This window comes from Cervus canadensis, chromosome 1 (genome assembly GCF_019320065.1).
Source record: "Cervus canadensis isolate Bull #8, Minnesota chromosome 1, ASM1932006v1, whole genome shotgun sequence".
Lineage (NCBI taxonomy): Eukaryota > Metazoa > Chordata > Mammalia > Artiodactyla > Cervidae > Cervus > Cervus canadensis.
In genome coordinates, this window is record NC_057386.1 from 46338471 (window position 1) to 46355042 (window position 16572).

Below are 16572 nucleotides of genomic sequence, written 5' to 3' on the forward strand. Positions count from 1 at the left end.
TCTAATACACAGAGCAACAGTAAATAAGTGAACTACTAGGTTTGATACCACTGAAATAATTTCCCTCAGTATCAGGAGCTTCTAAATGATTCTAAAGTAGAGAGACTTCCCTGGTGGTCCAGTGGTTAAGAATCCACCTGCCAATACAGGGAACATGGGTTTAATCCCTGCTCCAGGAATATCCCGCAAAGAGGAGTGGACCTTACTTGCTGCAACTAGAGACAGCCCGCGTGCAACAAAGACGACCCAATGTGGCCTAAGTAAATAAATGTAAAAAATTAATGAAGAATCCAAAATCTTTTTCCTTAACCTTTAGTCTTGTTGGCAGGTATTATGTGCTACTTGGAAGCTGTTCACTATTCTTAAAGGAGAAACTCACAGAAATCTTACCTTTTCCCTCCAAACTTCATAGCCTTAACCAACCACAGATGTGTATGAAGAATACCTCTTATTCTTTGCTGCTGCTAAGTCGCTTCAGTCGTGTCCTACTCTGTACGACCCCATAGACGGCAGCCCACCAGGCTCCCCTGTCCGTGGGATTCTCCAGGCCAGAACACTGGAGTGGGTTGCCATTTCCTTCTCCAATGCATGAAAGTGAAAAGTGAAATTGAAGTCGCTCAGTTGTGTCCTACTCCTAGCGACCCCATGGACTGCAGCCTACCAGTCTCCTCCATCCATGGGATTTTCCAGGCAAGAGGACTGGAGTAGGTTGCCATTGCCTTCTCCGTCTTATTCTTTAGTCATCCCTTAAATCTTTGAAGGATACACAGGTAAAAGTCAAAGATGAAAATTAGTCTTGGTTGCCTCATAGCCCTCTACTCCCCAGGACTCATAAAAAGAACACACTTAACAAGATTTTGAATACGTTTTGAGGTTAATATTCAAATTATTTCCAGTGTAGAGGTAAGAATGAAATATATGATGAACAATTTGTGAGCCAGTAAACCATTTTTAGTTAAATTTTAATTTTGAGGTAAAATATGTACATGTGTATATAAGAAATAATACAGAGTCCCCCAGTGGTAACTACTTGGAGAATGACAGTATACTATCACAGCTGGGTGTTGGCATTGATAGTATCAAGATGTAGAACATTCCCAGCACCCCAGGGATCGCCTCATGTTGCCATTTTGTAACCAAATTCATCTCCCTCCCACTTCATGCACCCCAGCCCTGGTCGATCACTAATATATATGTTCCCCATTTCTGTAATTATATGATTTCAGCTTTACCTAAATTGAATCCGTAATCTTTTGAGATTGGCTTTTTTTGCTCTGCATAATTCTCTTTAAATTCATCCAAGTTGCTATATGCATCAGTATTTCCCTTCATTTTTATTATTGAGTAATATTCCATTATTGGATATACTATTGTCTGCTTAACCATTCACCCACTGAAGGACATCTGGACTCTTTTTACTTTTTAGCTGTGATAGAGATTTTTGAACATAAGGCTTCATTTCTCTGGGATTAATGCCCAGATGGCATGGTATTTGGAAGTTTAGTTTTTAAAGAAATTGTTAAACTATTTTCTAGAGTGGTTGTACTCTTTTACATTCTCACAGGCAATATAGGAGTGATCCAGTTTCTCTGCATCCTTGCTAGCATTTGGTGTTATTTTGTGTTTTAGCCATTTGATAGGTGTGTTGTGATATCTCATGATTTTAATTTGCATTTACCTTGTGACTAATGTCAAAAGAAAATTCAGGGAGCTTTACTTGATATGGATATTTTATTGGGCAAGGAACAAATTATTTCTGAACAGGGAGACCTCAAACCACAAGTGATTCCAGCAGTTCGTTATAAACATGAATGAATTCATTGTTTTCTACTGTGATTAGTTTCTAGAAATTTACTTTCCTTTTCATTGCTAAGCTTACTTTTTTGTAGCTTATTAGCTAGAATACTGTGAGGTCACATTGACATGAAGAAAGGTTTTGTTTAAGGTCAGGCAGCATTTCAGGGAAATCAGAACAGTGTTACAATTTAGTTATGTGACTGTGAGCCTGTGGTCTAGAGATACATTCAGAGTGCAGCCTCCATTATTGGTTTTTCTTTAATGATGCTAGACATATTTTCATGTGCTTACTTGCTGTCCTTATATTCTCTTCAAAGAAGTGTCTGTTCCTATCCGGTCCATTTTCTTGTTGGATTTTTGTTGTTGTTGTTGTTTTACTGTGAGAAGTTAAAGCTTACGCAGTCCAGGGCCCTTTAAGGAGGAGGTGAACTTTCTCCCTCTTGGTTTCCTTAAGCCTTGTGCAGCTGTGTATCTTGCCTAAGAGCTGGCCTTTCTTTAGGAGCTAAGGATCACACAGCACAATGTCTTATTGGTGGAAATGCTTTTCTTAGACTCTATGTTAATAATTAAAATTGTAACAAATCTTGCCTGGGAGCCTATTTCTCAGCAACAATATGTCTCGCCCAGAAACACCTTGCCTGGAACAGGTTCCTTCTGGCTAAACTGGTACTGAAGTTATCTCAAGGATGTATGCCTTGGGAAAGGGTCTAATGGAACTTGTACAGCCTTGAAGTCTTGTTTTCATCTATTCTCAGCAGCCAGTTGAAAAGTATGTAAAGCACTGTTTCAACTAGTGAGGCAGGTACTCTGCTACCCGCTTCTAGTGTCTTTTGGTGGAGGCTTACTGTATCCTTTCACTATAATAAAACTTTGTTACACAAAGCTCTTGAGTGACTGAGACTGTGTCTTTTGGGTCCCAGAGTGTAATTTTCTCCTTCACAGATCACAAATACTGACACCATTCACCATAAGCTATCAACTGTTGAGTGTCAAGAGACCTTTATATATTCTGCATAACTAGTCCTTTGTTGGATGTGTGGTTTGCAGATATTTTCTGTCAGTTTTTGTCTTGTTTTTTAGTCTGTTCAGGCTACTGTAGCAAAATATGAGAGATTGGATAGCTTATAAACAACAGAAATTTATTTTTCCCAGTTCTAGAGGCTGGAAGTCTGAGGTCAGAGTGGCAGCATAGCCGACCATGGCACTTAGGCATATTTATCTGGGTGTTTTTCTAGGTTCTCTGTTCCAGTCCATTGATGATAGCTGTGTAATATGCTTCCTCCCATGTTTTCTCCAACATTGTTACAGTAAAATACACATAAAGTTTACCATGTTAACTATTTTTAAGTGTACAGTTTAGTGGTATTAAATATATTCACATTGTTATGCAGCCATTACCACCATCCATTCTTGTAACTCTTTTCATTTTGTAAATCTAAAACTATACTTATTGTACGATAACTCCCCATTCTTCCCTCCCTCCAACCCCATGCATCCACCCTTATACTTTAGGTCTTTGTGATTTTGACTACTCTAAGTACCTCATGTAAGTAGAAGCATACAGTCTTTGTCTTTTTGTGACTGGTTTATTTTCACTAATATAATGCTTCAGCAATACGTGAACGAAGAACTTCCAGATGTTCAAGCTGGTTTTAGAAAAGGCGCAGGAACCAGAGATCAAATTGCCAATATCCGCTGGATCATCGAAAAAGCAAGAGAGTTCCAGAAAAACATCTATTTCTGCTTTATTGACTACGCCAAAGCCTTCGACTGTGTGGCTCGCAATAAACTGTGGATAATTCTGAAAGAGATGGGAATACCAGACCACCTGACCTGCCTCTTAAGAAACCTGTATGCAGGTCAGGAAGCAACAGTTAGAACTGGACATGGAACAACAGACTGGTTCCAAATAGGAAAAGGAGTACGTCAAGGCAGTATATTGTCACCCTGCTTATTTAACTTATATGCAGAGTACATCGTGAGAAAAGTTGGGCTGGAAGAAGCACAAGCTGGAGTCAAGATTGCCGGGAGAAATATCAATAACCTCAGAGATGCAGATGACACCACCCTTATGGCAGAAAGTGAAGAGGAACTAAAAAGCTTCTTGATGAAAGTGAAAGAGGAGAGTGAAAAAGCTGGCTTAAAGCTCAACATTCAGAAAACTAAGATCATGGCATCCGGTCCCATCACTTCATGGGAAATAGCTGGGGAGACAGTGGAAACAGTGTCAGACTTTATTATTTTGGGCTCCAAAATCACTGCAGATGGTGATTACAGCTATGAAATTAAAAGACGCTTACTCCTTGGAAGGAAAGTTGTGACCAACCTGGACAGCATATTAAAAAGCAGAGACTTTACTTTGTCAACAAAGGTCTGTCTGGTCAAGGCTATGGTTTTTCCAGTGGTCATGTGTGGATGTGAGAGTTGGACTGTGAAGAAAGCTGAGCGCCGAAAAATTGCAGCTTTTGAACTGTGGTGTTGGAGAAGACGCCTGACAGTCCCTTGGACAGCAAGGAGATCCAACCAGTCCATCCTAAAGGAGATCAGTCCTGGGTGATCATTGGAAGGACTGATGCTGAAGCTGAAACTCCAGTACTTTGGCCACCTCATGTGAAGAGCTGACTCATTGGAAAAGACCCTGATGCTGGGAAAGATTGAGGGCAGGAGGAGGAGGGGACGACAGAGGATGAGATGGCTGGATGGCATCACCGACTCGATGGGCATGAGTTTGAGTCAACTCCGGGAGTTGATGATGGACAGGGAGGCCTGGCGTGCTGCAATTCATGGGGTCGCAAAGAGTCAGACATGACTGAGCAACTGAACTGAATGCTCAAGGTTTATCTGTGTTGTAACATATTGCAGAATTTGCTTCGTTTTTAAGGCTAACGTCCATTGTGTACACATACCACATTTTGCTTATCCTTTCATTGGTCTGTGGACACTTGGGTTGCTTCTATGTTTTAGCTATTGTGAATGAAGTTGCTATGAATATGGATGTACCAGTATCTCTTCTAGACTCTGTTCTCAATTCTTTGGGGTATATACTCAGAAATGGAATTGCTGAGTCATATGGTAATTCTATTTTGATTTTTTGAGGAACCTCCATACTATTTTCCACAGAAGCCATACCATTTTATTCCCACCAACAATACAAAAGAGTTTCAGTTTTTCCACATCCTTGCAACACTTGTTTTTTGTTGTTGTTTTTAATTATTTGACTGTGGAGTTTTATAAAAAAGTTGACTGGAAAGCACAGAAATTTCCAATATACCTCCTTCCCTCCTCCAGTATACAGTTTCCTCAACATCCTATATTAGCGTGGTACATTTGTTGTAATTAGTGAAGTTGGTGAGCCAATATTGATACATTTTGATGAACTAAAGTTCATAGTCTACATTAGGATTCAATCTTTTAAGTTGCATATCCTGTGTTTTTCCATAGGATCCATGGTAATGAGTGTGAGGTGAAATCTCATAGTTTTGACTTGCATTTCCCATGATTAGTGATGTTGAGTATCTTTTCATGGGCTTCTTGGCCGTTTGAAAATCTTTGGAGAAATGTCTGTTCAAATTCTTTGCCCATTTTTGAATTGAGTTTTTTGTTGTTGAGTTTTAGGAGTTTTCTGTTTATTTTGGACATGAATCCCTTATCATATATGTGATTTGCAAATATTAACTCCCATTCTGTGGGTTACCTTTTTACTGTGTGGGTTGTGTCTCTTAATGTACACATTTTAAAAATTTTCTTGAAGTCCAAGTTGTCTATTCATTCTTTTGTTAACTGTGCCTGAAATCAAGAAATCATTGTGAAATCCAGTGTTATGAAGTTTCTGTTCTATGTTTTCTACTAAGAGTTTTATTGTTATCCCATCCTCGTTGCCCCCCCCCCCCAAAAAAAGTTTTATTGTTGTAGGTCTTACATTTTGGTTCTTGATCCATTTGGAGTTAATTTTTGTATATGGTGTTGGCTAAGGGCCCAGTTTTGTTGATGACCACCATTTGTTGGGAAAGACTGTCGTTTACCCAGAGAATGGTCATAGCACCTTAATCAAAAATCATTTGACCCATATGTACAAGAGTTTATTTCTGACTTTCTGTTCTTTTCCACTGGTCTATATGCCTTACTTTATGCCAGTGAAAGTGGAGTGCAAGCCGCTCAGTTGTGTCTGACTCTTCGCGAGCCCATGGATTCTACAGACCATGGAATTTTCCAGGTAGAATACTGGAGTGGGTAGTTCTGCAGGGGGTTTTCCCATCCCAGGGATCAAACCCAGGTCTGCATTGCAGGCGGATTCTTCACCAGCTGAGCCGCCAGGGAAGCCCGCTTTATGGCAGTGCCATTACTGTTTTGAAGCTGTAGCTTGGCAGGAGGTTTCCAAATCAGGAAGCTTGAGTCCTCCAGGTTTGTTGTTCTTTTCCAAGATTGTTTGGCTATTCGGGGTCCCTTGAGATTGTGTATGAATTTTAGGATGGGTTTTTTATTGCTGCAAAAATCTCATTGGAATTTTTATCGGGATTTCTTTTGTAGATTGCTTTGGGCAATATTAACATTTTAACAATATTAAGTCTTCCAATCCATGAAATATGGATTATGTTTCTATTTATTTATGACTTCTTTAATTTCTTTCAGCACCATTTTGTATTTTTCATCAGTATCATTCCATAACTGGGATAAATCTTTGGAGAAAACCATTGTTAAATGAAAAAAGTCAAATATAGAAGGACATAAAATCTTAAAACCTAGAGAATAGAGATTATGACATTCATGAATTGTATAAACATATACAGAAATAAAAGGAAACAAGTGAATTTGTGACAGTGATAATCTCTGGGGAAATAGAGGAAGAAAATTATAACTGTATTATTAAAGTTTTTTTTTTCAAGTGTTCACATAGCTGCTGGGGCTTCCCAGGTGGCATAGTGGTAAAGAATCTGCCTGCCAGTGCAGGAAACATAAGAGACATGAATTTGATCCCTAGGTTGGAAAGATCCCCTAGAGAAAGAAATGGCAACCAACTCCAGTATTCTTGCCTGGAAAATTCCAGAGGAGCTGGCGGGCTACTGTCTGTGGGGTCGCAGAGAGTCAGACATGACCGAGTGCACACACACACACACAGCTGCTATGTAGTATTATGTTGCATGAAAATATGTATATATTCTTCTGTTGATGGACATTTAAGTTGCTCCCAATTTTTTCCTGTTTTGAGTTTATTGATTTTTTTTTAATTTATTTATTTTAATTGGAGGCTAATTACTTTACAGTATTGTAGTGGTTTTGCCATACATTGACATGAATCAGCCATGGGTGTACATGTGTTCCCCATCCTGAACCCCCCTCCCACCTCACTCCCCATCCCATCCCTCAGGGTCATCCCAGTGCACCAGCCCGGAGCACCCTGTCTCATGCATCGAACCTGGACTGGCGATCTATTCCTTATATGATAATACACATGTTGCAATGCTATTCTCTCAAATCATCCCACCCTCACCTTCTCCCACAGAGTCCAAAAGACTGTTCTATACATCTGTGTCTTTTCTGCTGTCTCACATATAGGGTCATCGTTACCATCTTTCTAAATTCCATGTATATGCGTTAGTATACTGTATTGATGTTTTTCTTTCTGACTTAACTTCACTCTGTATAAGTGTTCATTATGTATTCTGGATTCTAACCTTTGTGGTTATTTGTGCTGTCAGTATGTCCTTCTAGACTTTGGCTTGTTTATTAACTTTGTTAATGGTGTCATGTTTTGTAGAAGTTAAGTCTGATGGATAAATCATTTATTTTATGGTTTGAGCTTTTTGTGTCTCATCTAAGACATAATCCAACCCAGAGGTAATACTGATTTTCTCCTGTATTTTCTAATTAAAAAATTAAAAATTTTAAATATAGGTCTTTAACCTACCTGGAACTGTTCTTTGGGTATCAGTATGATGCTGAAGGGCCTAATTTTATTATTTTCTATTTGAATAGATGGTTGTCCCCCAAATCATTTATCAGTAGCCCATTCTGCACCTGTTGATTTCTAAGATTACTCCTGTAATGCCTAATTTCTTCATATGCTTTGATTTAGTTTTTAAACTCTTTCGTTTGTCTCATTACTATATGTGTCTATACCTGCATCAGTAAATGTCTTACTGTCTTAAGTGTTCTAACCCAAGATAAGCCTTTATCTGGTGGAGTGGAGCCTCTGTTGTTGTTTTAAAGAATTATGGCTATTCATGGCCACACCACATCCCCTTCAGTATGAATTTTTGAGGTCAGTTGGTCAAATTCCATGTAAAACCTGTAGGGATTTTGATCGAAATTAACATTTTCACTCATTTAGTCTTGCTGTCGCATCTCTCCACTTGCTCAGGTCTTCAGTAGCCTTGAGTATCTTTCAACTTGGGGGTTAACTTATTTATGTTTTAGTCTTTTTAATAGTTTATTGAACGTATCTCAGATTTCTAAGTGGGTTTTTTTTTTCTTTTTGCTGTGTTATTCATTCACTGTATAGATAAGGATGGTATCTCTTAACCTTTCAGTTTATCTAGATTTCAAAATAAAGCATAAAATTAGGCTGTATGACATGTATAAAGTTACTTTTAAGGAGTAGGAGAAACACACAATGCCATTTAGGAAGTTTGAATTTTCTCGAAGAACAGAATTGTGTAACTAGAAAGGCAATGCGGATAATAACATCTTTTTTCATTCTTTATTATTATTGTGGAATATCTCATTTTGTCTTTCAGCCTGTTTGATTTGAGTGATTTCTTCTGTGGTCTATGTTATTGAACATAACTAAGAACAAGTTTTGATTTGGGTAAACTAAGTCAAAATTTAAAAAGAAATTTTAATCCCTTACCACAAAAAAGAAATGGTAATGATGTGACATGACAGAGGTGTTAGTTAATGCTATGGTGGTAATCATTTTGCGATACATAAACAAGTGTATCAAATAAGCATGTTACCCACCTTAAACTTATACAATATTACATGTCAGATTATCTCAGTGAAACTGGAAAAAAACCAAGGAACTGATTACATTACACTGAGAGAAGGAGACATATAATACTAGGACCATGGCACTAATTTTTAACAGCGAGAGAACCACACTGTTATTAAAAACGAGTGTGCCTGGCCGCCACCATCCAGAACTTAGAGAGTGTTAACTTGTAACACAAGTTACAGTGTCACTTGTAACTTCAGTTGTAAAGTGCTGGAAACCATAAACTTGCCAGGTTGCTAGTATTCATTGAACAGGTATGTGTCTGAGCATATGAATAGACAGAAAAAAACATTTAAAACAATTTTAAGTCTGAATTTGGTTTTGGTTGTTGGTAACTGGACAGGCAGCATAGCATAGTAATGGAGAAAATGGATTTTGGAACCAGAAGCTGCCTGGTTCTAATCCTGGCTCTGTCATTGCCAGTAATGAGTTAGATACTTAACTATTTTCTACTTCAGTTTCCTCATCTGTAAAATGATAATAATAGGAGCACCTACTGCATAGGTTTATTGTAAGGGTTCAATTAATTGATACATGTAAAGCACTTAGAAAAGTCCCTGGAACTGAGTACAGACTTCATAAGTATTTGTTCTTATTGAGGTCATCTTAGTAATCATTATTAGAATTATCTCTAATTCTGATGATCTTACATATATTGAGAATTATGTATACAAATGACTAGTTCTATGGCTGACATACAGCAGGAACACAATAAAGTGATATCTGTATTACAACTATTGTGTTTTTTTTCTTATCTAGTTGTTTAATTCTGTATTTGAAGAATCTTGTTTCAGAAAAAAATGAAATCATTACTGTTTTTGAAAGTATTCTATTCTGTCATCAGTATTACTTCTAATGTTAAAGATAATTATTTTATAATAGCTGCTGTTTGTTTACTCATAATGTGCTAAACAGTGTTCCAGGTACTTTACACATATTGTATTACTTCTGGACCTTAAAACAGTCTTCCACGGTCTCAGTAAAGGTTCAGAACAAGAAGGTATTTTGGAAAAGTTCAAAAGAAATACTTTTTTTTTTTTTTAATTTGAGGGAAATACATGATTTCTATTAAAGGAAAATCAGACAAAATATACTTTTAAGGCAAAAAGCCTTACAAACCTGGAGGTAAAGAGGGCATTTCATTTTGATAGATTTAATTCGTCAGAAAGATATTAGTTTGTATGCACCTAATAACCTGGCCCCAAAATGTGTAAGATAGAAACTAATGGAAAAATAAGGAGAAACAGACAAGTTCACAATCAGTAAAGATACACATTTAAACAAGGTTCTTAACAAACTTGATTAGTGGATAATAGGATACTGTGTCCAACAATTGCAAGACACTTTTTTTGGCCACACAGTGTGGCATGCAGGACCCTAGTTCCCTGACCAGGGATCGAACTCATGCCCCTGCTTTGGGAGCATGGAGCGTTAATCACTGGACCACCAAGGAAGTCCGCAAAACTACCTTCTTTTTAAGCAAACATGGAATATTGAAATTGAAATATGCTGGGCCATAGCAAATCTCAAGCAACTCAAACGATTGAAATCTTACAAGGTAGGAGTCTCTAAGACTCCTGTGTTGGGAAACCATTTGAGATTTGTAGGCAGAAATTTAAGATGGGGCTTTCCTGGCGGCTCAGCAGCAAAGAATCCACCTACCAGTGCAGGCGATGTGGATTCAGTCCCTAGTCTGGGAAGACCCCACATGCCTCGGAGCACCCAGGTCCAGGTGCCACAGCTACTGCGCCTTGCTCTGGAGCCTGGGAGCTGCAGATACTGTGCTCCACAACGGGAGAAGCCACCTCGGCGAGAAGTGTGTGCACTGCCTCTAGAGAGTAGCCCCTGCTCGCCACAACTAGAGAAAAGCCCTCACAGCAGCAAAGACCCAGCACAGCCAAAAATAAACATTTTTTAAAAAGACTTTAAGGTGACTCTTCAAGGTTTTTCTCTCCAGTAAGATTAAGTGGTTTGGGTATAAGGATAAGAGAAAGTGATTAGTTGACTAACAAGAATGAAGTCCCAGGTGACCATACCAAGGAAGCCAGAGGTAGGGGAGCTAAAGAAGTTTACAGGGATGTTTAATATTGAATCCTGGAGTCTAAGCTGAGCAGGAAGAGAAGTGAGGATATGATGAGCATGATGGGGATGGTGGGAAAGTGGAAAGATTAATGGATGGGAGGGAAGTATTAATGAAATGAATTGCTGGAGAGCGTGAACTGGAAGAGTAGAAAGTGGTGGTCAATTATTGGCATGCTTAAAATCAAGATTTTGGAGATGATGCAGCTGCTGGGCCAGATGAGCAGAGCAGTGACCACGGAATGGGAAACTAGAGTGGTATGTTGAACATGATTGTGACGAGAGACCTGAAACGCCAATGTTAGAGTCACCCACATGATTACTGACTGTAACCAGGAGCAGCTTGAGAGTAGAATGGACCATAGCAAGGTTTTGAAGTTGAAGAGTGAGGGAGTAGATGGCATAAACAGGGTAGGAGAGTAAATGATGAAGTCTGATTGCAAGAAATTAGAATATGTTCAGGTTTTTGAAGGAAAAGAGAAAAGGGGCTTAGAACCAAGGAGAATATTGTCCATTTACAGGAAATGTTGGAAGAAAAGTAGCAATCTCCAAGTGAGAGGGCTTCCAGGGACAGCCAAGTTTCAAGTTAGGGAACTGAAGGGGAACCTTTCAGGGAGAAGGTTGAAGAATAGAGACATTTTCACTCGGTAAAAATTAGCCGTTACCGTCATTTACATCGTCACCATCATCACTATTCATATTAAGTTTTGTGTTTAGCTCTTGTGCAGTGCTGTTCTTCTAGACACTTCAGTAAACTTTATACTATTATATTGATATGTCATTTAGTATTCATTAAATTTATTTTTTTCTGTAAGAGTTTGGATACCAAGGGTATAAAATGAATATCAAAATATTCATTATCCTATCACACATATTGGAAATACGTGTTTAATTTCATTTGTGGAATAACTGCCATATGCCAGCTCTTACCTATTGCTAGAAATAAAAAGACATGTAAGATATGACACCTCAAAGATTATGGATCAGTGAGCTCACCAGATATAACGTGTGTGTGTGTGCGCTCTTTCTTAGACATCCAGTCTGAAAGATTTTATACACACATCCTCAGACTGTTAGCAGTGATGGTCGTCTCGAAGACAAGAAGGCAGTGGAAGAGGCAAGATATTAAGGGGAGCTTTTCATTTCTAGCCTGTGTCCTTTGACTCTTCTTTTAAAATTAATCGATGCAGGACTTCCCTTGTGGTCCAGTGGTTAAGAATCTGCCTGCCAAAGCGGGGGACACAGGTTCCATCTTCCCTGGTCCAGGAAGATTCCGTGTGGCGCTGGGCAGTTGAGCCCGTCGGCATGACTGCTGAGGCCCAAGCACCCTAGAGCCTGTGCTCTGCGAGGGAAGCTCCCACGGTGAGGAGCGCACGCACCACCGACTGAAGGAGCCCTGCTTGCCTCAACTCGAGAAAGTCCTCACACAGCAATGAAGACCCAGAGCAATCACAAATAAATAAGATTTAAAAACAGAAGAAGCTGTGCTTTATTAAAAATGCATTTATATAGTTTGTTAATTAAAAATAAGAAGAGTTATAGAAGCTACAGTTTTTCTTTGTAGTAGTTAAAAGAAAAAGTTGTGGGGACTTCCCTGGCGATCCAGTGGTTAAGACACCATGCTTCCACTGCAGGGGGCACAGGTTCCATCCCTGGCCAGGGAACTGATCCCACATGCTGTGTAGCACAGCCAAAAAAAAAAAAGCGGAGAAATTGTATTTTTTAAGCCTAAGTCTTTGTCTGTTGTTTCTAGGCAGGGATCCCAATGGGACCAATACCAGCAGGAGGAATGCCTTACCTGGGGCAAGCACCATTCCTGGGAATGCGTCCTCCAGGCCCACAGTACACTCCAGACATGCAGAAGCAGTTTGCCGAGGAGCAGCAGTAAGAAACCTCAGGATGCAAGGATAAAGATGCATGATAGCAATTAAGTTTAAAATGGTCAAATAATGTGTAGTGCAGATTTGAAGAGGAAACAATCACAGTGCCCTTAAAGCTCTTTAAAATGCTCTTATTATGTAAAAGTTGAAAGCCAGAAGGGACCTTAGAGATCCTAGAATTCAATCCACTGACGTTACATATGGGGAAGATGAAGTCCAAAGAAATAAGCAACTTGTCAGCCCAGGCTACACAGTTACTGGAAAAATCTGGACCCAAGTGCAGGCCTCCTGATTGCCAGAGCCATTGCTCTTTCTCATGTACGATACTGCCTCCCCAAGTAGAAGTTCCTTTTTTGTATGCAGAGCAAGGAGTGTGTTTACTTTGTCTACCTCCCTGCTTGTTTATATATACTTTGAATGTAGAATGTTGTCTCCTACCGTTGCAAATTAGACAAGAAATAAGTTCACGTCTATAATTTAGACTTATTTCATATATTTGGAAATTAATATAGTGGAGACAGGATTATCTTTAGAAAATTAGATATCAATCATCAGTGAAGTTTTTAGTTCTAGAAATGCAAGATGACATTGCTGAAACTGTTAGTATAAGAAGCGTGAATCTAAAAAAAAAAAAAAAAAAAGAAGCGTGAATCTAACAATAATCCCCGAAGCTGGCTCTTTACTGGTGGTTTTTCCTTCAGAAAACGATTTGAACAGCAGCAAAAGCTCTTAGAAGAAGAAAGAAAAAGACGCCAGTTTGAAGAGCAGAAGCAAAAGCTCAGACTTCTGAGTAGCGTGAAACCCAAGGTAACGTACTCCACCCCACAGCACAGCCCCTGCGCGCGCCCCTTCTCACTCATTCAGTGGGTTTTGTCACCGGGACACCAGCCCAGGCTGTAGGTGTGTTTGATTGATTTTCCTTTTGTCTTAAGCCCAAAAGTGAAGGACTTTTCTTTTTCTGTGAAGAAACTTTATTGTTGAAGGGAATGAGATGTCAGTCATTATCTTCTCCACCCGTGTGTACTCCCTTTGGAGTGCTTATAACCTTTTCTTGGGAAGCATTAACACTGGAGACTTAATGTCGAACACCTATACCCTAAAGCAGGGGTCCCCAGCCTTTGGGATCTAATTCCTGATGATCTGAAGTGGAGCTGATGTACTAGAAATAAATTGCATAATAAGTGTCACTTGCTTGAATTATCTTAAAACAATCTCCGCCTTCCCCATCACCCCACCCCTCACACCTCCCGTCCCCTTCCCCGTCTGTGGAGAAATTGTCTTCCACAAACCGGCCCCTGGTGCCAAAAAGGTTGGGGACCCCTGCCCTAAAGTATTTTTAAATGGACCTCTTAATAATATTCTATGGAATATTGTTTTATTTTGCTGTGTGTCAATGTCTTTCTGACTTGGAGAATTCACTGCCTGACGTATGTGGTAAAAGTATTGGAAATAGTTGAATATCCACAGTTCTCTTTCAGCTTGTGTGGATTTAGGACAAAGTGTGGGGGTAAGTGAAGAAATACATATACATTTATTGTCTCTCAGACAGGAGAGAAGAGTAGAGATGATGCTTTGGAAGCCATAAAAGGAAACTTAGATGGGTTTTCCAGAGATGCTAAAATGCACCCTACTCCAGCATCACACCCTAAGAAACCAGGTAGTTTTAATTTTAATTTTCTTTTGATGGAAGATGATTGAAGTCCCTGTGGTTTTGATTGACCGGTGTGTGTGTGTGGAGAGTGAGTGTTAAATTCTTCCTTCAAGCTAAGTACAGATTTAGATGTTTTAAAATTTATAGTGGATTAAGAGCTCTGGTCTCGATGAATGTCTTGGGAGGGAAAAATCTCTTGTTTTCTAGTAAATGTCAGTATGTCAATTTTACTTGTAAATCTTCTGTATGAATGAGTATGTTAACATTAGTAAAGTTCATTCAGTCAAAACAAATGTAGTAAATGAGTTTACTATTGCATTCTTATTATTTTAAACTAATTTTACTTTTTATGAACTAGTGAACTAGTTTAGGTTTTACTCAATGTGATTAAACTTAGAAATTTTATCAATGATTCTTTTAAAAAGTCATGGATTTAATAATTTTCTTGTGAAATTTTAGTTTTTTCTTTGTAGAAATGAAAATACATTTCTTTGTAGTTTTTATTTTTATTTCATTATGTTTTCTATTCCTTTGATTTTGTCATCCTCAAACAAGCAAAGGAAAAGTGCCTGATAAAGCAGAGTGAAGGAAATTCGCGGAGGGCGGGATTGCACGGGTGTTAAACATGTAGCAGTTGAAATGAATCTTATCTTCACATAGCTGTTACCACATCCTTTTTTAAAATTTGATATTTTGACATTTTATTCTCAGCTAATTTCAAGATTAACATACCATTAATGGGTGAATAGTTTTCATAAATAATTCAGCTAAATACTATTTTTTCCTAGCATATATCACATTGACAAATTTTATCTTAAACCTTTATAGTGTCTTTTATAGGTGATATCAGGAAGAAATAATCTAATGTTGGCACAGTAATGAGTTCTTGACTTTCTGGGACAGCTTTGCCTCTCTCCATTAATTTCACTTGTTAGATTATATACTCAGGTTATCATTACAAAAAATGTGCCCCAAAGTAAAATATATACTGAGATTGAAAAGGGAATGGATATTAGTGATGAGAATGAGTTCAGAAAGGAAAAGCATACCTCAAGGTGAAAATTATAAGCTGAATAAGCTAGTCAGTAAATCACTGAAGTCTAGTCATTGGAATGGTAAAACTGGACCCAGCGTGGAGCGTAGAAAAAGGAGAAGAAAGCAGAGAAGGGATGGTCATTGTCAGGTCACATACTGTTCTAGCCATATAGAATGCCTCATTTGGGCAACCAAGTATAGTTTAACAACCTCACAGGTTAAATAATAAATTGGGGTTTGGATGTTCAGTTAATCTCTTGAGTTCATTCAGCATGCATGCAGTTAGCTGTTTCTAGTTAACTGCTTCATGCTTAGCTAGAAAAATATTTTTTTCTGAAGCAAACCCAAGGAATTACCAGAGCTTCTCCAGCTAGAATCTTAAACCTAGGCCTAAAGCACCTAAAGAGTTTCTGGCCTTTTTCCACCAAAGACATCTTTTAATTTTCACCATAGACTGTTTATCTTAAAGTAGTGGATATACAAACTGTATCACATAATTTTTATACTTATTAATCATATATATATATATATATATATATAGATAGCTATGAGTTTTTAAGCCAAAATATATACCACATAGAATTAAAATAATTCCAGTCAAATGCAAAGAAATATTGGTATAGCCTAAAAAAAAAAATTGGTTTAGCCCAAATAGGATCCATCTAAAAATATTCATAGTAGCTCTCAGTTTTCCATTATTGCTGTTTTCTACTAGTAATGGTCAGAGAACCGAAACTGAGAACTGAAGTACACACTCTCAGACATTCTCAGTAACCATTATTGGGAGGGTTGGGATTCATTATGACATGCCTTTTTTTCTTTTTTATTCATTTTTTTATAGTTATGTTGCATTTTTCATAGAACTTTAAGGCTTCCAAGTTTTATTTCATGGATCCAAAAGAGAAACACATAGTGTCCCCATTTTTCAAATGAGGGCTTTATTAAAAAAAAAAGACTGCTCTTTGTGACATTAGACTTTAGTATTAATAAATTTTATAGCAATTCAAAGTTTGCAGTGTGAAGAAGCAACAGTAATAGTATTGTGAATGAGCCTTGCATTAAACCTAATCCCTGTAGAGAGGTTTATTACATAAGTGAATCTCATATTTGACAGTAAAAAGCCATGGTGGCGTTTGTAT

The 16572-nt window shown here is 38.2% G+C and overlaps 1 protein-coding gene across 15 annotated transcripts in view; it reads left to right on the plus strand.

The window, feature by feature from the left end:
* The window catches only part of SYNRG (synergin gamma), an 87110-nt gene that overhangs the window by 12658 nt on the left and 57880 nt on the right, over nt 1–16572 (plus strand). For all 15 annotated transcript variants that reach the window (XM_043481581.1, XM_043481589.1, XM_043481519.1 and 12 more), the window contains 3 exons: nt 12621–12751; nt 13449–13554; nt 14293–14404. In XM_043481581.1, coding sequence (XP_043337516.1) covers nt 12621–12751; nt 13449–13554; nt 14293–14404 — 349 coding nt within the window. The remainder of the gene's footprint in view (nt 1–12620; nt 12752–13448; nt 13555–14292; nt 14405–16572) is intronic.